General features: G+C 37.5%; 2 protein-coding genes across 2 annotated transcripts; one reads left to right on the forward strand and one right to left on the reverse strand.

Moving 5' to 3' along the window:
* The first annotated feature begins 124 nt into the window (after positions 1-124).
* Positions 125-7,840, forward strand: LOC133523301 (protein CC2D2B). The gene is made up of 13 exons (XM_061858805.1): positions 125-570; positions 812-2,629; positions 2,956-3,137; positions 3,247-3,367; positions 3,532-3,691; positions 3,999-4,166; positions 4,679-4,942; positions 5,367-5,519; positions 5,924-6,241; positions 6,456-6,533; positions 6,655-6,815; positions 7,065-7,182; positions 7,302-7,840. Exons 1-13 carry the CDS (start codon positions 158-160, stop codon positions 7,485-7,487), a joined length of 4,140 nt encoding a protein of 1,379 aa, XP_061714789.1. The 5' UTR covers positions 125-157; the 3' UTR covers positions 7,488-7,840.
* LOC133523305 (diphosphoinositol polyphosphate phosphohydrolase 2) lies at positions 7,785-23,415 on the reverse strand. Its single transcript, XM_061858809.1, has 4 exons — positions 22,946-23,415; positions 22,685-22,840; positions 12,888-13,058; positions 7,785-11,282 (listed from the first exon to the last, which is right to left on the reverse strand). The coding sequence occupies exons 1-4, from the start codon at positions 23,042-23,044 to the stop codon at positions 11,244-11,246; spliced, it is 465 nt and encodes a 154-aa protein (XP_061714793.1). The 5' UTR covers positions 23,045-23,415; the 3' UTR covers positions 7,785-11,243.
* Between the last annotated feature and the right edge of the window lie 13 nt (positions 23,416-23,428).

The raw sequence follows: 23,428 nt of genomic DNA on the forward strand, positions 1-23,428 counted from the left end.
TGCGTTCGTATATGGTTTTGGTCATTCGTAATTATGAATGTAGCATTATCTCATAGACATACAATATAACATTATCTCTATGACAACAAATGGCGGAAGTTATAAAAACAAACAAAGCTTGAGTAAAAGAAATCACTCTAGTTCTCTATTTTGTGTAATGATGACTGAAAATATTGAACTAAAATCGTTTCCATCTAGCTTCGGAAAGGATAATGACATCGAAGAATATCACGAAATAGACGAAAAGGCTATTTCTAAACCGAACACACATTCGCAACGCCGGGTTTCGAAAGTGCACTCAAAAACTATCACCGAAGATGATTTCTTTACAGAACACGATGTGAAGTATGCGCATAAGAAGCCAGGCAAGAAAAAACATACGAAAAAGAAAACTGACGCCTCAAATTTAATGGATATAATTAACTCTGAATTAGCTGGTCTTACTCCCCCAGTGACCGAAGAATTAGTGACCATGAAGATTGATAATTCCAAGGCATTATTAAACACTTACTCAAGAAGTTCTGGAATACAAATGTTTAAAAAACCTCTTTGCTTTATACCGGAGCATGGGTAAGTGTAAGTTGAAGCATCTCTGTTGTACTTGGTACCTAACCTAATTACATGTTGGAAACATATGTGAGACGTACAATCGGACAAACTGATTTATGACCCACCATAGAACATTTTCACAGAAAGTGTTTGCCAATGACGCAGTAAATGTGAAAAGGTTTCACAGTTGGTCAGGAATCAATTGTTCGATAGTACTTATAAGTAAGTAATCCCTAGACTTTTGTAAATTATGTAATTTCAGCTACGGAGACAAGTTACTCACAACAGTTTTAAACCCTGTGTACCCAAAAGTGCTGGAATATGCCATAACAGAATATCAACCTATACCAGTTCAGTATATGGAAGCTGCAAAGTTTGAAGATGTCGTGGCTACAAATGAGTCTGATGAAGGATTGAGTAAATTTCTAGATTTGACAATAAAAAATATGAAATTCAAACATCACCACGAATTATCTTTAGAAGAACTACTTTGCAGTAAACTTGTTGAAATATTCAATGAGTATAAAGGAAATGAGAGAATGCTTAGTGAATTAATCAGAGATATCAAAGTTATTAGAGAAACTAGGGACAGTCTCAAAGAAGACTTCACGAAAATATTAACTAAAAAGGAAACTGTAAGATTTGATGAAACAGTTCGAAAATATTCGGCGAAACTATTTTATTTGAAAAATAAGCTTGAACAACATTCAAATATGAGAAACGAAATGTTACACCAAGTCGGTTCCTTGTGGTCAGACGTTTTAATGACCAGAGAAAAATCAGGGAAAGTAAAGACTGCTTACGTCTTAGATATTGATAAAACTACGAAAACTACTGAGGAATACGAAAAAGAATGGTCTGAAGTATTTAATATAGAATACACCGATAAACTTGATAGGATTGAATATGACTATGTTACAAAATATGTCGAGTACAAAAGTGCAAAAGCAAATAAATTACAATCTAAAATGAATAAACCCAAATTAGAGTTTGATGAAGAAATAATAAAAACGGAAGCAGAAACTATTGCTAATAAAACAGTAACAAAAGATAAAATAAACATAAACCTAAGACAAGATCCTAAATTAATATCAGACAGACGAAAATCTCAGAAACCACATTCTAGAAAGTATTTTTTTAAGATATTCGTAGATGACGTGTTTGTTTGTGAATCTGACGCATACGAAAGTAGCCCAGTAGATAAAATCAACGTGGAATTTAACGAATCTTTCTCAGTACAAATTCTACCCAAAAACACTGAAATAACAATCGAGTTATTTGAACAAGATGAATCTGTTTCTTACGTAAAAATTGCTATAAACAAAATTAAAGAAATTAGTGTCAATGCAGAATATAAGACAGAAGTATTTGTTTACAACAACATTGTAGAACCCAATTCCAAACATGTTGGTTGTGGACATAATATCAAAGAAATAGCAGCAGAAAATAAAGTGAGATTGAAAAGCAGTAATCTGTTTAAAGGGAATTTGTATACAAATTGCGAGGTAAGTTTGCAAATGTGCTGGAATGAAAATTTAAATGAAAACGAGATGGAGCCTATCAAAACTTCTATGGAAATAGGTAGAAAGCTAAAGAGATTAATACATGGGATTGATAAGCCTGATATTGATGCATTGAAAAATATCATTGAAAATATATATGAAAAGGACATTGGAAATGACGAAGAAATAATAAATACCTTGAGACGTTTATCCAAATTAAATGTTGCTTCCGACGATAATATTCTTATCGATAAAGAAAGTCCGGAATTCATCAGACTAAAACTCTTACATCTAAGAAATAATGGTGGTTTTACAAATGTAGAAAATAAAATGATACCTTTATTGGCAAGTCAAATTTCAACAGAGCAGTTGAACTGCCTCCAAAAAAGTACAGATAATGAGTTCGATGTTCAATATTATTATGATAATCAAGATATGGACCCAATAGAGATACAGAGGTACATTGGGGCCAAATATGTGGAGAGGTTGAATAAGAATATGCTGAAGAATTTAAGTGAGCACCTGTTGAAGAAAACTCATAAAGATGTCGTACGGGATTTCAAGGATTTGAGTCTAAGGTTGGTTAAACATTTAGAAAATAATTTCAGAAATCAGAATTTTATTTAGTGGTCTCTTTTGATGATGAATTGAGGATAATTAATAGGAGCTAGGTTTCCTAATAGTGTTTCAATTTAATGGATTACATTATGCGTACCTACATACCTTACCTACTACTGAAAATTAAAATTACATATGATCGACCGAACGAACAATATCGTAGTTATGCCTGTTTTTTGAAAGACTAGCAAAAATTACAATTTCAGTTCCTTCAAAGCAAAAAAATCGCTTTTTCCAAAGTCACCTCACTTTTTCATATTTTTATCTACCAACAATAAAATTTCAGGGGCCTCTTCTCAAACCAGTCCAACCTATCCCTGGCCCTCTCAAACAACACTCGGCAACAGCTTATGTCAGATGGCCTCCTGAAAGAGCAAGAGATCCGTGTAAGCGTGTTCCGTGCTCTCGGACTGCGGGATCGCAGTGCTCCGGTGGTTCAGAACGATGATGATGATGAGAAAATTGCTGGTAGATATCGTCTGACTTGATTTTGGACTGCTTAGAACTTGTTGATTTATTACGAGTAAAATTTTTGGTGTTCCGTTTTCTGGTCTATTACCTAACTTGATTTTTTTAGGTTTCAAAATTCGCCCTCTGCGTCCCTTCGTTCGAGTGTCTTACCATAAGGTATCAGAGCAAACTACTCCTGCCATTGGCTGCCATCCTACCTGGAATCAGACTATAAAGATCAAGACTAAGTAAGTTTAGTTTCATTATTGTGTATCATCATATGTGATAGTCTGTTCGGAAAGAGAAGAGTCGTGGAATGTATTGGGCCCCATACATTTCACGACTCTTGTCTTTCCGCTCTAGATCCCCCGCTGGAGATATTGTGACACCTACATTGCGTTTACCATTACAGACTGTCTCCGCTTTCAACAATCCAAGTGAATATATTTGATGAACAGCGGTCACCGGTCGCTGATGATTCCGATCAGCCGCTTACAGTTCACTATCGTTGTCAGAATAAGTGGCTTGGCTGCGTAGAGGTTCCTTTGAAGACGGTGTTGGACATGGGCATGGTAAGTAGGTACAAAAAGATGTTTATAAAATCGGCAACAAGTTGGATTATTTCATATTATAATGAACATTTGTTGGGCAGCGGTTAATAATTGTCTCGTTTTCAAATAGTAATGGAAATAAATTATAAATCTTGTGTATATTATGAGTTTCATTTCTCCACTACCTTAAGGTTGTCTGGAAGAGATCGCTCTGTAACGATAAGGCCGCCTGTTGTTTACCTCTATCTTCATGTAATAATGTTTCCATGTACATTTATTCTGAGGTTGTGCAATGAAGAGGATTTGTATTGTATTATATATATTACAGATAAAAGGTACCTTCAAGATATCCTCGCCACCCTTCCTTCTGGGCTATGAGAGCGCCCCCAAGAACTCCCATTCTTTGATACCTGAAGTCACGCAGCTCATGCGTAAGGAGGCAGCTTTTGTGTCGCTTCAGATCACCAGTAGCCTTTCACATTTGGGAGGAGGGCAGGTGAGTTTAAGACCGAAGTAATTGGTTATTGATGTAAGCCTCCCTATAAGGTCGCCAACGAGTTTTCTCAACTATCTCTGCAGCTGACTGACTGTATAATACGACAACATAATGTTATTCTTTAGACCCGTTCCAACAATTGACGACCGGTTTGACCTAGTCGGTAGTGACCCTGCCTACGAAGCTGATGGTCCCGGGTTCAAATCCTGGTAAGGGCATTTATTCGTGTGATGAGCATGGATATTTGTTCCTGAGTCATGGGTGTTTTCTTTGTATTTAAGTATTTATAAATATTTATATATTATATATATCGTTGTCTAAGTACCCTCAACACAAGCCTTATTGAGCTTACTGTGGGACTTAGTCAATTTGTGTAATAATGTCATAAAAAAAAAAAAATGTTGTTACCTAGTTAAGTGTAATGAACTCTAATCCTTACTCAGAACGCTTGTAGATCTATCTGATAAGTTGATAATCTTATAAATGAGAATTCATTGTAGTTACATTTTCAGGGCTACAATCAACCAGTCCCAACCGATCCTGACGACTACATCATCCGACATCTCAACAACTTTGTAACCGAGTACACGAACGAGTTTCCTTCCAGAAACATCTCCCTCGCATACATAGACGGTACGGGTCACAACAAGTCTGTGACGCATTTCCTGCAGCCCATTCCGCTACCGGATTATGAGAGCTTTCCGAAGAATCCTAAGAGTGGGTCGGCTATGTCAAAGAGTTCTCGATCGTCGAGCAGTGGAAGAAAGAAAGATACGGTACGTTACAACTCCAGAAGGAGGTTCGATTTTAGGCTTACCAACCTCTCCTTCCCTTGTCTTTCTATTAAGACCGTATTCTCAGGAACCCGAGAAAGATTCAAGTTGAAAATGTATCCCTGGAGTTCTGAAAAGACTGAACTTACTAAATTAATGTGATCATAGAGCTTCATACACCTTTCCTTCTTCAATTTAGTAACAAGCGACATGAATGAAGCAAATAGGTATGGAGATATATCCATCGTGTTCTGACGTGTCTTTGACGTGTCAATAGTGACGTACATCCCTCTCGTACTGAATTCAGGAAGGTGTTACAAGACTTAGAAGGTGTTAAGTTCATATGCGAGCCTATATGCATCATATTTAGGTAGACTATTGCAGGAAAATAATAAAACTTGCTCTTTACTAAATTACAATTTTGTAGATCGAAGAAAAAACCGAGTTGGAATCAATCTACAGTGGTTTCAGCGGCAAAGCGGACGGAATGGGGAAAATGATGGACTCGTGTTTGAGATACGTGTCACTGATACCGTGCTACGAGCCAGTGGACAGACGAGTTGTTACGTTACTGGGGGTGGTAAGTGTTGTTTTGGTTCATCTACGTACTCTTCATTCAAGAAAACAGAAATAAATACATTGGCGCGACCTGCTGAGGCCCATGTCCTGAGGCAGCTTCGATAGGGCCCCATATTTTTTTTTTCAATTTTGGCTTTTCCTGTGGTTTTTCGGCTTTAGCCTATTGGCCGCACATTGTTGCGCCACTGACCATAAAATTACGAATCAAAAATCATTTGGTCCTTCGACCCGGATTTGTCAGGAACAAGAACTGCCTAGAAAAGAATTGACTGTAAACTGTAAATCGGGTAACCCTTATTTATACATCATATCGTCGTTTACTCAGTTTTGATTACTACAACTTACCAAATTAAGCGACCCAAATGACGAACGAAAAACCAAACGAGCTAACGCAACTCTTTCCAGGAACTCTTAAAAGTCCTCCACGGCTCTCCCCTCGACCACGCGATCCTCCTAGCCTGTTATTTCCTCCACCTCGGCCTCAAATGCTACGTCGTCGCAGGCTTAGGTCTTCCTCGAGGCCTAAGCTTTTACGTTCTCGCCAAATTTGACATAACCACCCACAGAATGATCATGTCCAATGATCAGAATAAGAGTAAACTGTTTGGGAGGAACGATGGCTTTGTGTGGTATGTTTATGATGCAGTTGGTGGGGAGAGGTTTGAGTTGAGAGATGTCAGTTGCCCGCTGAAGAGTGTGAATTACGTCTTTGATAATGAGAATGTGAGTACCTACATCTTTTTAAATATGCCTAAACAAGTACCTACCTGCTTTGCCCGTCTGAAAAACGGTTTGTCCAATTTCTGTAAAGGATTTGCAATACATTAGAAATACTTATTTTAGGTTTGTAATTTTAAATTTATAGTTAAAATTGCTTTAAATGTTGTTCCGATAATTAGATGAGTGTTCTACAACGAATTGACCGTTTTTCTTTCAGATTTGGGTGAACGTCCAGTCTTCTCTCGATTGTGAGAGTGTCTCTTTTGATTTTTCTCGATCTTCAGACTGGCAGCCCGTAAGTTATTTATTTCTAATAAGCGTGTCAGATGTCTGATATCACATTGTAAGGTCAAAACTACCTTGTATCACTTGATGGGCATATGGAACAGGTTGGCAAGTAATATGTTTTCTTTCAGGTATTCGACAAGTCAATTTTCGTAATGAAGCTACCAGTAGTTACTGATACCAGTCTGTACTCCGCTCCCGTCGGCGTCGAGAATTTACGAGCCGCTCTGGAGAGCCGGATAAAAAGTAAGGTGCAGCAGTGGCGCCCTCATGTTAAGACTATTTGGAACAGGTAATTTGCCGCAGATAACAAATATAAGCCTAGACCTTGTAAGCCCCTTGCGGCTTTTTTCTTTTTTCGTAATCATCAATTGAATAGTAATTCTCTTGCCGCTGGAGTATTTATTACCTGCCAGTTTTCTCTAACTTGCTATTGTTACGATGTTTTCACACTTTCTTACATTTTTTGCCCGGCGACCAGGCTACCTTTTGCTGTCAGGATAAAAAAAGATTTTTATGCTATTATAATTATGTTGTTTAGATACTGTAGCACGTTACTCCGAGAAGAGTTGCCGTTCTGGGAGTACTATGCCTTTAACCCCACAGAACAGAAGCCGGGGTTAGGACAGCGGTTGAAACAACTAATGGTCACACATAAGGTACAATACATTTCACTTTGGACCTTTTTTATAATTATTTCAATAAGTACAGTAGGGGCTCGGTAATCTGGCACTAGAAATTTTACACCTATGCGGGAATAACATTTTTTTTTTTTCAGATGTTTGGGTTCCCCCTTAAAATGCCGTTCATCAACATGAAATCTGTCGTCTCGACTGTCAAATCGACGGGCCTCCACGTGCAAGCGGACCCTAATGCAGAATTCGCGCTGGGGGTCGAAATGTTTTCGTACCCCAATAATGTTATCAGTGTATGGGTGTTCTTGGCTAGCATTTCTAGGATATAAGCATAAATACCTGAAAAATATTGTTAACTCTGAATAAGGCAGGAGAATTCCAGAAATTATTTGTAATTTAACTCCACCATTAAAGTTTAATCCTGGTGGTAAATATGTATATGCCCTTTGACTAATAATATAACTTAATAGTTAAATTGTAAACCTTCTCAGTACAAATTAACCCATAATGCAGTGAACCTTCGCTACGCTCAAGATTATTTTATAAGTATTCTTCCTTAATGTAAAGTGTCGGTTTAGGATAAATGAATCTTCTGGAGACAGTTTATCAAACAAAAACCCTTTACAGAAGAGCAATATAAATTTATTATTAAAACTATACCAGGATACTTAAAAAAAAAAAACAAGATTTCATTTAAATAAAAATATCGGCGATGTCTTTTTCGTTTTAATGCTAACAAAATAAAATTAACATTTATTCCATCGTAGTATAAAAATATACGTAAAAATAGAAAAGAAGTGTTCATAGCGATGATCTACCGCCAAAGTTACTGTGGAAAAGTAACAACTCGCGCGCAAAAAACATTAAAAATGAGCTCTAATATCTAAAAAATAAATACCAAATCCGCTAGCACTAGCTTAATGTCAATCTACTTGGCAACCCTACTAAGTTTTATTTTTCAATGACAATTCAGCACTCCGAAATGCAATTGAATAATGTATCAGAGCGTACATGGTTCCAGACCCTTACGAAAAAGTTAAGATTGGCATAAAAAATGTTGGGTTGTTGGCGAGAGATCCATAGCAACCCCAAATTCATTTTGATCACACATTCAATCTATCAAGGTACAAGAGGTTTTGAGTATGTACACTGAGTAGAACTGATACTAACTTGCCAATTAAAAGAATAATCAAAACGAAAAGTGGGGTTGACAAGGAGCATGACATCTTTCTTTAGGGTTGTCAATTAAAAAGCTAAAAATCTCAAATTTCTACGCGCGCGTTGTCAATTTTCTCTAACAAACTCGTCGAACGCGTCCAACAGTGATCCTTATTTCGTTGACCATAAGTTCACCGTTTTCGCTGAAGTCCCCTAGCCGAGTTACAGTCCGGTAACCTAACCTAACCAGTGACAGGCCAATGTGAATGTCAGACTGATTCCACATTTAATTTCATTAGAGATACATATATGTAAAAATTTAATTGTCATATGAAAAATAACAAAAACGTGGTTTGAATGGGATAGAACGCATTGCATGTTTATATGTAATTTTACGAATCTGCCACAAATAAAATGAAACTGAATTTGTCATTCAATCTGTTCTGAACAGTTTTCGTGAATCTACCAGTAAAAGGTTGATAAGTTTGCAACGATTTCACAATATGCCACATTTCCTCAATATAAAAAATATGTTAACAAAATTTCTGATGTTTCTGTCATCTTTTACCCGACATTTCAAGTGTTCCTTTCGTTTTGGATAATGCAGTTACATTCAGACATATGAAAGTGAACAAGCAGCTCATAAATCTGTACACAACTCGTGCCATTTGCTATTTTATTTTATCTCTAGGTATCTCAAAGCCTTCATTGGTCTTTTAATTGACCGAGCGTTAGCGTAGGTCTCCGTTTGAGCTTGGGCAAAAATGCTTGCGTATGTCCGGATGTTTTCCTCTACTACTCGCCATTCTCAACTGGTTCTCGTGAAATTTTGTGAGCAAGTTCTATGATTGTTTTTTTTTGTAGATTCAGTTTTTACACGGGGCAATTTTATAGGATTCAGCTGAATCTATGCACAACCGTTACAATACAGACACATTTAATTGAAACAGTTACATTTCATAAGCTTGATAAAGTTGATATGTTGTTGCGACAGACATTAAAGAATGCATTGTATTTTGCGGATGTGGCATTTTAAGAACGAGTGGCAACTGAATATTTTCTATTGTTAAATAGACAATAAAATTGCTGTTAATTTATTGCGAGATACTACATAATTATGAAGTCTATGGTTTCTTGCAGTTGTATTAATAGTACAATAAGGATACATTTTAACTTTTATACTGCCCTATTATGAGTTAAAATAACTTGTGAATGTCTGAAGAATACAATTCCAGTAACTAATTAAATGAAGAAGTACATTTGTATAATAAAACATGGAACAGATCTAAAGTCAGTCGATTAAAATTGTCTTAATTTACAGTATAAATGTTCATTCATGCTATGATAATTTTACATTAAAATTACATTTTTGTCATTCATATAGGACAGTATATCAATACAAACAGCACGGCTACCGCGTTGGCGTTTGACATTGACGTTAGCATCTGCGTGAACTCGATCGCACCAATACATCAGTGAGAGCGAGATGGACTGCGATCGAGTTAATGCAGTTGCTAAACGTAAACGTCAACTCATGGTATGGCTACTGGGCGCCTTAATAAAATAACAATAGTCTCATACCCATCCCTATAGCGGTCGATTATGATAGTGTTGGCTTAGGGATCTATCCTTACTTAAATAAAGAGTTTTGACCTTTTCACTGCATTCGTAATATCCATAAACGTCACTCACCAATGGGCTATGTGCACGACTATAGCGCCTGTCAGTTACGGGCCATTTGACAGGTGACATTAGTCAAACGGACCCAAGTAAGGTCTCATTTTTGCCAAGAACTTCGCAATTTATATTTCACTTAGGTACTCGTCTTGAAGGTTGCTTAGATAATATTTATGAAATGTTTGAGTTGTTTTTACATATGGCGCTTGTTTATGTTTATAAAAAAGGCACAGTGTGGACATAGCTTATGGGAGTATCATTCGATGTAGAAGCGACATCTAGTGAAACTTATTTCAGCATTTTTCTCTTAAATAGGCACGCACACAAACGCACGCACCGAAATAACTCGGGCGAGGCATTTTCACAGACCGAGTTGCCTCGCGCAGCAATTTCCTCTCGAGGCGCCTCGATCAGTGTACGGACATGGACAAAGTGTCATAAATATTTATACGACTTTAAGCCCATACTTTAAGCCCTGTTTGAAATGATTACTATTCATAAATAAAATAGATGTTATGATTATAATAAATACAATTATTGGTGTAAAACTAGGACAAATCGAAAGCCAACACTGCTAAAATAGTATTGTAGAAGATAAAAATATGCGGCATCTACAATGTATAATGCGAAAGTTATGCCTCCCGGGACCGTCCCATTCTAACCTTACAAGTTACAAGATATCAAGACATTTGATATTTTAAGACTAATAAATTAAAACGAGCTCCCGATAATGCTACTCGACACGGAGTGAAACATGTCGAGCGATTTTAGACTTTAATTCGTGAGTGAGCCGTTCTAATACCTATATTTAATATCTTATAATGATTGGTACAAAATGCCTTTACGCAAGTCCGCCATTTTTTTAAAAATATTTTGTGTATTAAGTTTTAAATAAATAAAGTACTTCTGCGAAGTGCATTATAATGCTGAAAAACAGTATAGGAGACGGACATTAAAATGTATCACTTTTAGTAGGCAGGTATGATAAATATAAATCAAACTTAAAATTCCGAGTCCGCTGACGTCATCTTTTTCAGACAAATTTTAACTTTAGCACGGTATGTATAGAGTCCAAATTCATGTTCCAGACATGGGACCTCACAAGGTTAAAATGGAATTTATGGATTTTAAAGAAAGGACAACGAACAGCATTTCTTATTCTAGTGTCAAGTTATCTTGAGTCGAAGGTTAGAATGTGTCGTGCCGCGGGAGGCGCCAGCGAACATCACAAAAACCTGTCAGCACACCGCTTAGCTCCCGTCGGGGTCCGGCTTCCGGCTGCGTCGGAGCTGGAATGGAAAAAAGGAGAGTAAGACAATAGTTATTTGTTTAACCTTTTGACCGCCAAAGACGTCAGATGACGTGCGCGGCTACAGCCCAATATCAAGGTTGATGCGTACCGACAAGGTTCACGATTACGCGCCGCGTACGATAGGCATGGCGTTTATAAGGTTAAGGGGGAAAAGGTGTTGTTTAATCTCTCCTGCTAATATTGATACCCGAGGAAGCGAAAGATTTCACAATTGGACCACGAACGTAGCGAGTGGTTCGAAAATGGAATCTTGAGCGTTGCGAGGGTTTCAAGACACGAGGGTTAAACGAACTTTGACACCGAGTGAAACACAAAATTTTTCACCACACCAACGCGAGGAAAATATTACTCAATACGCAATATTTTATTGCAAATTCACAAAGTAGTTGTACAGGTGGTAAACTTATAAGCTAAGTATTTGTGAACTCTGTTGGGTACTGCAATATTATTTACAATTATGTACATATCTACAATATTTACAGTAAGACATTACAAATCAAACCATAATGAACGAATCTATTACAATTTTATCGTTAAAAATCATCACTTAAAAGTCAATTCCACCTGCCAAAATGAGGAAACTACTTAAAATTTGCATCTAATTACTTTGCCACTCTTGTGAAGTATCAAGAGAACTTTTAACCGGCTTGTGTGGTGAAAATAATATTTGTTTTTATAAATCATACAATGAATAAAGAAACTAACAACCATTGTTAGACCTTTACAAGCGCGTTTGAGGTCAGTAATTTGAATAGGACAGTTCTTTTAAATTACTTAGACAACAACAAGGAGGTACTTTTAATTTTTAATTAAGCATTTAGTTCGCGTCAATGTTGTCATCTTATCACTCTACTTTACAGCAGAGGCTTTGCTGAAATGATATTCACATTAATTATTAGGAGTAAGTAGGACAAAGATAAAAGGCAGGCGGCCTTCCACTCGGTCAGCTCTTGGGTGACCAGCCGTCCCGCTCCCGCATCCACACGCGTCCTATGTTAGAGTGAGACTGACCTGCTGCAGGTTTAAATGGGCTTGTGCAGCGCCAGCTGGGGCAGCGCGTCGTCGATGGAGAACCACTGCCGCTTGCGGCCCATGAGGCGCGCGTCCTCCCACTCGGCCAGCTCTTGGGTGACCGTCATCGCGTACACTTCAGTCCATCAGCCGTCCCGCTCCCGCATCCACACGCGCCCTGTGTTAGAGTGAGACCGACCTGCTGCAGGTAGTGCCGTTGGATGGGCCAGCGCGTCGTCGATGGAGAACCACTGCCGCTTGCGGCCCATGAAGCGCGCGTCCTCTCACTCGGCCAGCTCTTGGGTGACCGTCATCGCGTACACTCCAGTCCATCAGCCGTCCCGCTCCCGCATCCACACGCGCCCTGTGTTAGAGTGAGACCGACCTGCTGCAGGTAGTGCCGTTGGATGGGCCAGCGCGTCGTCGATGGAGAACCACTGCCGCTTGCGGCCCATGAAGCGCGCGTCCTCTCACTCGGCCAGCTCTTGGGTGACCGTCATCGCGTACACTTCAGTCCATCAGCCGTCCCGCTCCCGCATCCACACGCGCCCTGTGTTAGAGTGAGACCGACCTGCTGCAGGTAGTGCCGTTGGATGGGCTTGTGCAGCGCCAGCTGGGCCAGCGCGTCGTCGATGGAGAACCACTGCCGCTTGCGGCCCATGAGGCGCGCGTCCTCCCACTCGGCCAGTTCTTGGGTGACCGTCATCACGTACACTTCGGTACGGTGCTTGTGTTCGCGGTTCTGGAATGGTGAATCAATTCATTAGTTGTCTGAAAAAATGTCTATCAGTGATTTTTTAAAGTACTGTTGTCATCTGTGCCCTGTGCCCACTGGAGACGACAGAATAATTGCATTTATGCGCTGCAATATATATACGCATAATAATACATACAACTACTAAAACAATATTTATAATTAAATTGATTTGATTGAGCGGCTTAGCCTAATCTAGATAATCATGTCAGGATAGACGGTCATTTTCGCAAGTAACGCGTGACAAAGATATTTTTATACTAGCATTATTTTCTTTCTATTATACCACGAAATAGATAAATAAAGTCTTTATCAACTGTTTTGTTGCTATGATTTATTTGATTTCGTTCTAATTAAATCATTTTATACAGGAAACGTAAAACAGATAATAAAACTGTTTACGCTACCGGTACATAGTACATACGAACGTAATGGCAATTAATATCGCAATGAATTCGAATACGATCGGTCGTGAATCAAGGTCGGGTCCACGACCTGTAAGTAAGACGCTAACTAATCGAATTTTGCAACTTTGAATCACTTACTGATGCGTCATTCCAATGGCCTAGTGTTTTTAAACTAGGTCTATCTGGTCTATAGTCAGAGTAATGTAAGAATTGATTCAAAATTCAAAAAAATATTCTGCATGTAGGCCCCAAGGGCTCTTTTTTTACGAGTTTATCGATGGTTATGAATTGTTCCTTATACATATTATAAATATGAAGTTAAGACTTTCCGCTTAACGTTGTTTACGGTCTGCTGGACATAACTATTCAGCTTACCGAGCCATCGCCTCAAATAAATCGACCTCGTAAATGTCGTGACTAATACCATTTTTACACTTGCACTTCATCGGTTGAAGCGATACGACCGGTATTTTTTTCATAGTTTTCAATATTTATAGATTTAAAATGGCTAAACATGTCCTGCTCACGTTCTACAATTTAATAAATATATGCAAGTAACATTTCACCTGTCTATCACTCTCCCATATAGGTGCGACAGACATCTGCGAATGATTATCATCTTGGCTAGGTGCCCCCTGTGCGGTGATCTCGCGCTATAACTAAACTTAACTAATAACACGACATAAAATACTAAAGTTCTATAATATTTTTTAAGTAACGAAGGCTAAAGTTTATAACAAACTATATTTAGGTGTTTTCGTAGTCAATACTGGGAAACATTATAGTCGGTCGTTAATACTATACGATTGACTTTCAACGCTAAAAACAAGGTCACGACGCTAACTTTACACTTTGGTTGGGTGCTAATTTTCCTTTTTACGCGAGTGAATTTTTAATCTAGTTTTAGTCTATGCTATTTCTCGGATCCTGTTATAGGTAAGGCTTATTAATCTCCCTATCCGAAAAATAGCATATGCTGAAACAAATTCTACCTATCAGTACCCCTAGTGTAAATATTTTCGACAGCGAAACGTGACGTACCTACGCGTTTGCGTTAAGTGTCATTTTGTATGAGATTTTTGACTTTCCAAAACGTCCCGCTTGGCGCGCTGTTCAAAAACCCATACAAAATGAGACTTAACGCAAACGCGTACGTCACGTTTCGCTATCGACTAAAATTACACTAGGGGTACAGGACTTAAGTAGGATCTTTAGCATAGATACTAATTTTGATGAAAAAAAAAAAAAAAAATGGAAAAATTCACATGTTTTTAATTATCATGTAAGAGTCAGTTTAATATTATGCGCGAATTCGCACACCGCTCCGTCGAATGAGCGTGACAGCGCTATGCACACATATAGCGATGTCCCGTTCGCACGCCTACGAGACGTGCGAATTCGCATGCACTATGCAGATCGCCTTTCTGTAAGCCCTGTAAGGTAATGTTGGGAAATATAAATATTATATAGAACTTTTTGCATTTTGCTACGGGCAAGAGAAACAGTATGATAATTCTCTATAAGTGTTTATCTCAGGGATCGGAACCGGTTTTTTGGAAAAACTTTGAAATAAACATATATTTCGGTATATTTTATACTCCAAATATAGGACTCGGTTGTGTTTTTAGATAACTTCGTATTATTAGATTGCCCAATTAGAAATGAAATAATTAACAAAGAACGAAAAAATACCGTTTTCATTCCCATACAAAAAATACCGGTTTTCGATCCCTGGTTTATCTTGCCCTTATGTGACAGTCGAGTTCATAAATATGTATACATTTCGGGTGTGTAATGCTTAATATAATTATAAAAAACAATCATACATTTGTTATAATGCCATTTGATATAATATTATATGTTATCATGTATTTTTTATTATACGTTTCTTTTGTTATATAATGATTTCATTTAAACTGTTATTGATATAATGCCTATTATAATATAATTTTTAAGTACATCTTTTATAATGACTTTTGTTAAATTATATTTTTGTATAACGGAATATTTTATATAATTTTATCAAGTTTAAATACATATATTAAGGTTAACTGGAAGAGATTCCTGAAAGGGATAAGTTCGCCTTTGTATAAATGATGTGTGTTCTTTCGTGTTTTATGTTTCTTTTTGTACAATAAGGTGTTTTACTACTATTACTACTATATAGTATAACATATTTTGTCATATTTAATTTAATGATAACGTATAGTTTTACATAATTTTTATAACTAAGTACGCATAATCATCCCACCTAACGCAACCTAACCTATTTTTTCAAAGTTTTTGACTATGCGGGGGCCACAGTTCAAACCTAATCTATACCACATTTTTCCGAGGTCTTTCTACGGGGGAGGAGGAAGTTTTTCTACGGGGGGTCGCGGTTCTAATCTAACCTAACCCTCCTTTAGCTAGGTAGTAGGGTCCAAATTCATTTCGTTGTCTTGTTGATGAATACTCTGTCTTGCTGGTATAGAATCTCTGTATAGCTTCTATCAAATAAATAAAAAAGTTGAGTCCTATTGTATGTCTTTCTAGCTATAGATTATATTTTCCATGAAAAATTATAAAAACTATATTTCATCTCATACAAAAAACTACGTCACCTTTTTTGGGGGCATAAAACAAGACAACGAAAATAATTTTGACCCAGCTATTCGTTTGTGCGGAGTCGCAGTTCCAACCTAACCTAACCCATTTATGTCATGCACTCATTATGCCACACAAATAATTATGTGATGTCACTTGTTAGAACACATAATATGCTTTAGAGTATGTAATAATTATGGCAAAGTATATTAGACGAAGTATAAAATATACCTTATGACTATTATATCAATAATAACATTATGTTTGCCGTTAATTAGGTATAACGGTAGTATGCAATTTATTACGTTATTCAAAATAACGTTATATCAAACTATAATATATGAAAAGTAATTATAAAAACTGTAGTGCACCCATACATTTCTTCACTTTAATCCATTGCAATAAAGGTTTAAAATGTATACAACACTTGAAAAAAATGTACCACTGTTATTTCGGTTGTTATTAAGTTTCTAATTTGATCGAATCTTAAATAATTGTCATACAAATGAAACGACCAGCAATTAACTTGTTTTATTTGTTGTTGTTTGAGTCTCAAAATGGTCGTAAAAAAGTTAGAGTATCGCTGATAAAGGTATTTAGAAGTTTTAGAACTGGAATAAACTTTTTTATTGATTAGAAGGGTAGTAAATTGTCGGAACTCAACGTAATTTTATTGTGCACCCAGTCGGAACAGTCAGCACACAAGGAAACCTCAAGGTTACAATAAAATACAGTCACAATTACTATAGGTGTGAAAATAATTATAAAAATGAACTCGGAAAAGTTTTGGTGTAGACTAATAGCTATTTTGAAGAGGGAATTAAAGCTAAATCCGGCCCACGATAAGAGTAAAAATCCATACAATCCGGCCTTCAAAAAGTAAACGTAGCCCTGGTCAATGCTTCCGGAGCAAAGAGTTTGAAGACACCAGGGTACTTAGCCAACGTGCCAATCGTTAACGCTCCGTAGCGTAGCGTAGTCGTCTCTTTCTATCACTCTTCCATATTAGTGAACGACTGGCACTTTGGCTACGCACCCTGATGTAAACAAACAAAACCACATGACTTGATCCTTCAGCCATTTTTCTTAATTTATTGTTTATTTACAAATTTAACTCTCATTAGCAGAACTTCTGTGTCAGTCAGGACTTAGGACTAAGATAATGGTGCAAATGCTCTTTTTTTTATTAATAAGGCATTTATGGCATTTCAAAATCAAAATCAAAAATCAAAAAGCATTTATTTCGTTAAATAGTATACAACATAATACATTCATGGTTGGGACTTCCTAGTAAGTATGTATAATACCTGTGACAGGAAGCCCCGCTCTTCTACATTTGTCTAGTACATTTGTACACGGTTAACGACAATAAAGTCTAACATTGTGCAAACGGCTATTATTTTAAGTAAAAGAAAATAATAACTTACATAATATTATTATTACTATTACAATATATGTATAATTATTAACATTTTAAATTCTGCTTATATTCAAAAAGAAAGAAAGAAGTGATTAGCTTACAATTCGTGTGTGTGTGTGTGTGTGTGTGTGTGTGTGTGTGTGTGTGTGTGTGTATGTGTATGTGTATGTTTCAGTTACTATCGTACTCGTCATCCTAATAGAATTTCTGTTTCGTCGTATGTTATATTTTTAAGCCAATTTATTAGGGCTATTTTACATTCATACCAGGGCAAACAGTAGATATTAATTTTTTCGTTTATCATATTATAAAGGTGTATTGATAATGCCTGATATTGTCTTCTTCCAAATTTAGATTTACAGTTCACTGGAGGCATAACAGATTTTTTACGTCTACGTGATAAGATCGTTGTATCAAACTTTACAGTTCTATGTACTCGTAATACCGCCGCTGTAATATATAATTTTCTCATTGTAAGCTGTTCACTAATTTTATAAAGTTCTTGTGTTGGATAGCGATATGGTTTTTGGTGCATAACTTTTAGCAGACATCTCTGACTTCGTTCTACTTTTGCATACATAAAGCAGTAGCATCAACTTCTGCGAGTACATGCACAACAATTGGCGATGCTGGCTCTTCGTCTGCAACCTACTGCTTTATGTTTATACACTAAAAGTCGACACTTACCACACAATAAATCATTTATGCAAATTAACATATTACTGCATTTGCTATATAAATCAGCCTCTTGCTGTTTCTATGCATTTTTGTTTCCCACGGATATTTTTTAATGTTTTTTTACAAGACTTGCATTTAATGTTTTCCATTTTCCACTAAAAAATGCAAAAAACAAATGCAGATAATATTATGTGTCAGATGTTATCAAAGCTGACACGTCATCGCTGATGTACTTCTATCTGTACATATAATGCCAGTGACTACTTATTGGAGAATCGTTTTTTTTTTGACATGAAGCACGAACATTTGTGCAAATATTTTTATATGTGTATGTAGTGGGAATTAGTGGCTACTCATGCATATTTTTTTTGGAGGTGTACCTCCGCGAAAAGTAAAAAAAAAATTGGAAGGAAAAAAATATTTTTATTTTTTGCAATGAAGTTTAAGGACAGGATGCTGGTAAAAAATATGCATTTTGTAGTTTTTTTTATTGTTATCAAATATAATTTTGTTTGGTTCACGTAACTTGAATCGTTTATAAAATATGACACTTTCAATGATACCCTAATTATTTTACGTTATCCTGAATAACTCGCAAACAAAAGAGAATTGAGGTCTGATGTTAAGCATGGAGGGTCCTTAGGACCTAACAGTACACTACCAGAAATATCGACAAAATCCGTCGTTGGGGGCACTTCTTGTTCGCTTAGCCTGCTAGTGCTAGACCCTTTGTAATAATTATAAATCATATATGATACATTTTTTTGCTTTCATACGTAATATAAACTAATTTTTAAAAAGCTGTTTTCAATAATTTCAATGAAAATACATAGCAAGATTGTTTACCTTTTATCTAATGCAAAAAAAAAAAACGAAGTATACTGGTTTTCTACATAAAATCTGCCCTGGCACCGTTTACACTCCCCACTCTTCCCTATTCCCCACTATTTGGATTGTAACAAATACATTATCTATTATAGTAGAGAAAGATTATCTAGTCTTTACTCTACAGCACTTAATTTTACCAGAATAAACATATACAATTAAGTTAGCATAAGTATTTAACAATTTGTTTACACTAAAGATCAAAGACCCCATTTGTGGTAATGGCTGGCAATGAGAGGCAGTTTGTAAATAACTGTCCTTATATAGCACAAGTGCAGGAAATACAAGATGAGAAAGGATGTGTTTGCTGAATTAATTATACAGTTGAATCATTACTGGTTCCTGAGCCGCAAGGTATCATTTGACACAGTTAATTGAGTTATTTTTAACCTTATTGCAACCAGATTAGGTTTATCTCTGGCTAGAAAACAATTGCTTTTAACCGTGGCCTATTATTAACCTTTGGTATGCTTAGGAGCAGATCTGCTCTATATATATTTAACCAAATTCAAATAATACATGGAAATCATACCAAAAAAGAGGTGTTGCCTTACATCACATGAGGTAGTTCTGTTTTTTATATGTATTGGTAGTGATGAAATAGTAATGACAAATCCAAGTTTTCCACCTCGAAAGCCCTTCGGATCATTGTGTGTATAATATACAGTACAGTGAGCGAAATTGTTATAATTATAACTCATATCTCTTGTATATCTTTGATGGACCTGGCTGGTCCTCTGAATCCACAGCACTCCTTTTGGGGCCAGCGTGTGGTAGCATTTCTTCGTCAACCTGATCAGGCCGGTCGAAATTGTCATTTGATGGTGTATTATCAATAAATGGTTTTGCAATGTCAGCACACATCTCCGGTCCTGTATTGTGCATGAGGAAGTTGCCTCGTGCGTATGCTCGCTCTGTGTGGACCCGGCTAATCACACATTGCTCCAACGTCTAAGCTTGAGCTTATACGCATATTATAGCAAGATCCCTCTTGCATGTTGTGATTGACTCAAGTAATGTGTAGAAATAGGTTGCTTTTCTGTCATCCCTATACTTTTATTCTTTATGTTTGACTTTTGTCAATGTACAATTATTATCCAGGCTAGACAGACTTGTATTGTATTGGCTTTAATAAATCAAATGTTGTACATTAAGATTAAAAACCTCTATTATCCTTGTATGATATTTTTTTGTGGCCAACCAAAGTTTTGGTTTTGGCTGAAACTAGAGCAAATCCGAACCTTTAAAGTTATACAATAGTATTTTTCTCAACAGTAAGCTATATTTGCTCTGTACACCAACGTATATAAATAAATCTGTAAAACACAGTATAAATAACTGCCATTGTAATCTGCACAATCACTCTTAATTTGTTATACAGTAAGATATAATTATCATTGATGAGATGAAGGTTGTATTGTTACTAGCATGTTAATATGTGACATCATAGTGTTCAGAGTCTATTAGGCGGGTCCAAACAGAGTGAACATACGCGCGAGGCAATTTGCTCACGAATTAACCGGCCTGTGTAGACGTACCTCGGCCAAGGCGGCACGCGCGTTTTCCTCGCCTGAGCTCCCCGCCTCAGCCGAGGCAAGTCTACACTGGCCAGTTTGTGCGTGAGGACATTGCCTCGAGCGTATGCTCGTTCTGTGTGGACCCACCTATTCACTTCTCCTGGAAGATTTTGTCTAGATCAGTGGTGGGCAAAGTACGGCCTGCGAGCCAGCTCTGGCCTGCGAAAGGATTTTATCCGGCCCATCAAAGGTCCTTTAAATAACTATAGTCTATTTTTTTTATCCCGTAGACTAAATGACATTTCATGTGTTGCTGGTATTGTATTGTATTCGGGCGATTTTCCGCAACTCGACGACTTGCGCCTATTTTGCGTGATATGTTGGGGGTGGGCTAGTCCTGCCAGCCCAGCTCCTCGAGGAATCCTATCAAACCTTTAATGTTGAGTAGGACCTCGGGGAGGTCTCTCGGAGATCTGAGATGTTTAGCCCTGTATGGAGTCACTCCGCTGCATTCCAGCACCACGTGAGAGGCTGTTTCTTCTGTCTCCATGCATCCTTGGCACAGGGGACTGTCTGTGACACCTGTTGTGAAAAGATGTTTATTAAATAGTCCATGACCTGTTATGACACTGGTTACCATACTCAGTCGGACCTTCCCTAGTTGCAGGAGCGCCCTTGTGAGCATTTTTCTGTTGATGCCAGGCATGGCTTCTTTTGCCTGTCTGCATCCAGTCTGGTTCAGCCAGTGTTCTGTGTGTAGTTTCCCTGTACGTGCCAGCAGCATTGAGCGTACCTTGCTAAACGGTATCGGAAAAATCGGTTCCGGACCAATCGCCCCCGCATTGGATCCTTGCCTGGCAAGCTCGTCCGCAGCATCGTTACCCCGGGATCCACTGTGTCCCTTGATCCATTGTAGTGTGATCTTGTTATTATGACATACCTCCATTAGTCGTTCGTGGCATTTGTGTATAAGTTTGGATGTAACTATATGGCTATTTAGAGCCATGAAGACTGCTCTACTGCTGGAGGGTATGCGGATGGAGGATCCTACTACCTTCCTTGCAGTGATGGCAGCCGCCATTATTATGATGCCCATGCACTCAGCTTGGAATACCGAGTTACGGGCTCCTAGCGGAGTGGTGATTGACATGTTCAGGTCTTCTGAGAAGGTTCCAGAGCCCGATCCGCTGTCTGTTTTGGACCCATCAGTGAAGATTCTCAGCTCCCGGGGATTGAGGATGTGTTGCTGGTTTTTTACGTCTTATAAATAGTGATGTGCTACAACCGGTACTAACCGAAAATAAACTATTGAGAGTTACTTATATAGGCATGTAACACCATTTTGAGGCATTTAGAAAGTTTGTATCCAGGTCTAAACACAATATTTCTAATATTTAAAAGCGATTTTATTGTAAGATTAACAGTCACCTTGAAGCTCATAAATCTCATAATGCAATTTTTAAATGTTTGAGTGGATTAGTAGTGAGTAGATTTTATTTATTATTTACTTCCTATCATGTAGTGAGTAGATTTCATTAATTGTTTATTTTGGATCTAAAATTAATTTAATATTTATTGGTTATTCACAAACCGAAATCAAAGATCAGCCCTATTTGTTTTAAGCTGGTCACATTATTTCTGCGTTTGAAATTTGAGGTTGTCATTTTAGTCTACGGAATAAAAGAACAGACTACAGGCCCGTGAAATAATAAAAATGCATTATTGCTGCAAGTCTGGCCCTCATCTGAATTTTCTTTAACTTTCTGGCCTCCCATTGAAAGTTTGCCCACCACTGGTCTAGATGATGCAAGGGCACTGTTGTTTATTCTTCATGAATTAATTTTGTACCTAGTAAGGGTTATTTTGTATGTTCTCTACAGTTAATACCAATATAATATCAACATTTCCTTGCTGATTATTACATCTGGATGCTGTACCCATAGAGGTGAATGAAAATGCATAATGTACATATTGAAGTATTAAGTAACCTATTATATCATAACTCGAATACTATAATCCGGACTTCTGTAATGACTAGGACTTGTTTTTCACGCGTTTAAGCAAATAAATGAGGGTTTGATGGCACATTTTTATGAACATATGTGATGGTAAACACGGTACCTCAAAGACGCCGAGACAGCGGCCAAGCTTGCCGATGACACCAGCCTCCTCCAGCACCTCCCGCATGGCCGTCACTGACGGCTCCTCCTCGGGCTCCACGCCGCCACCCGGCACTATCCAGTTGTCCGGCCGCCGAGATGATGTCACTAGCAACACCTGCCACAAACACACCGATTTTTCACGTTTCGAAACAAAATGGTGAACCTCCTCAAACAAATAACGCTAGTTAATAATGTAGTGTATTATTTTCTTCACGCTGACCTCCGTTTCGGCGTCGGATCGCACGCATATACAAGCCGCACGGCGTCGGAAACCTTCCTCATCGTAGATCCGGATCGAATTTGGCTTCTCCTTCACCATTTCGAGTAAACACGTAAACGCGAACGAAACAGACGATCACGAACGAAAAACGGACATCAAATATAAAGAAAATTATCAACCGAACGAAATTTTTTAGTGATCAACAAACGCCATAACTGAGGTATCCTGTGATAAACGTATCCATTTTCGACTAATTGAAGAGTTACACAACGTACATGTAAAATGAAACTATAATAACGATAACACTACAATTAGAGCAATATTTCAGCTATAACTAGCTCTTGATCGCGTATTTCGAGCCCATGTTGAATGGTGCCTGACGTTTTCTTTACGAAAATCGAAATAGGTTTTGGAAAGCAAAAGCAAGGGACTATCAGCTGACAGCCGGAAGAAGGAAACAAGGTTGCCATGCCACGCTTGTAG

Source organism: Cydia pomonella, chromosome 12, assembly GCF_033807575.1.
Source record: "Cydia pomonella isolate Wapato2018A chromosome 12, ilCydPomo1, whole genome shotgun sequence".
Taxonomy (NCBI): Eukaryota; Metazoa; Arthropoda; class Insecta; order Lepidoptera; family Tortricidae; genus Cydia; species Cydia pomonella.

What these genes read in the sequence shown, in the direction of transcription:
- LOC133523301 (XM_061858805.1), top strand. Translation starts at nt 158, where the DNA reads ATGATGACTGAAAATATTGAACTAAAATCGTTTCCATCTAGCTTCGGA. An exon ending in GTGGAAGAAAGAAAGATACG is followed by an intron (nt 4,943 to 5,366) that starts GTACGTTACAAC and finishes ACAATTTTGTAG; the next exon opens with ATCGAAGAAAAAACCGAGTT. An exon ending in GTTAAGACTATTTGGAACAG is followed by an intron (nt 6,816 to 7,064) that starts GTAATTTGCCGC and finishes TATGTTGTTTAG; the next exon opens with ATACTGTAGCACGTTACTCC.
- LOC133523305 (XM_061858809.1), bottom strand. Translation starts at nt 23,044, where the DNA reads ATGGTGAAGGAGAAGCCAAATTCGATCCGGATCTACGATGAGGAAGGT. An exon ending in GATCCGACGCCGAAACGGAG is followed by an intron (nt 22,841 to 22,945) that starts GTCAGCGTGAAG and finishes TGTTTGTGGCAG; the next exon opens with GTGTTGCTAGTGACATCATC. An exon ending in GCTGTCTCGGCGTCTTTGAG is followed by an intron (nt 13,059 to 22,684) that starts GTACCGTGTTTA and finishes TCACCATTCCAG; the next exon opens with AACCGCGAACACAAGCACCG.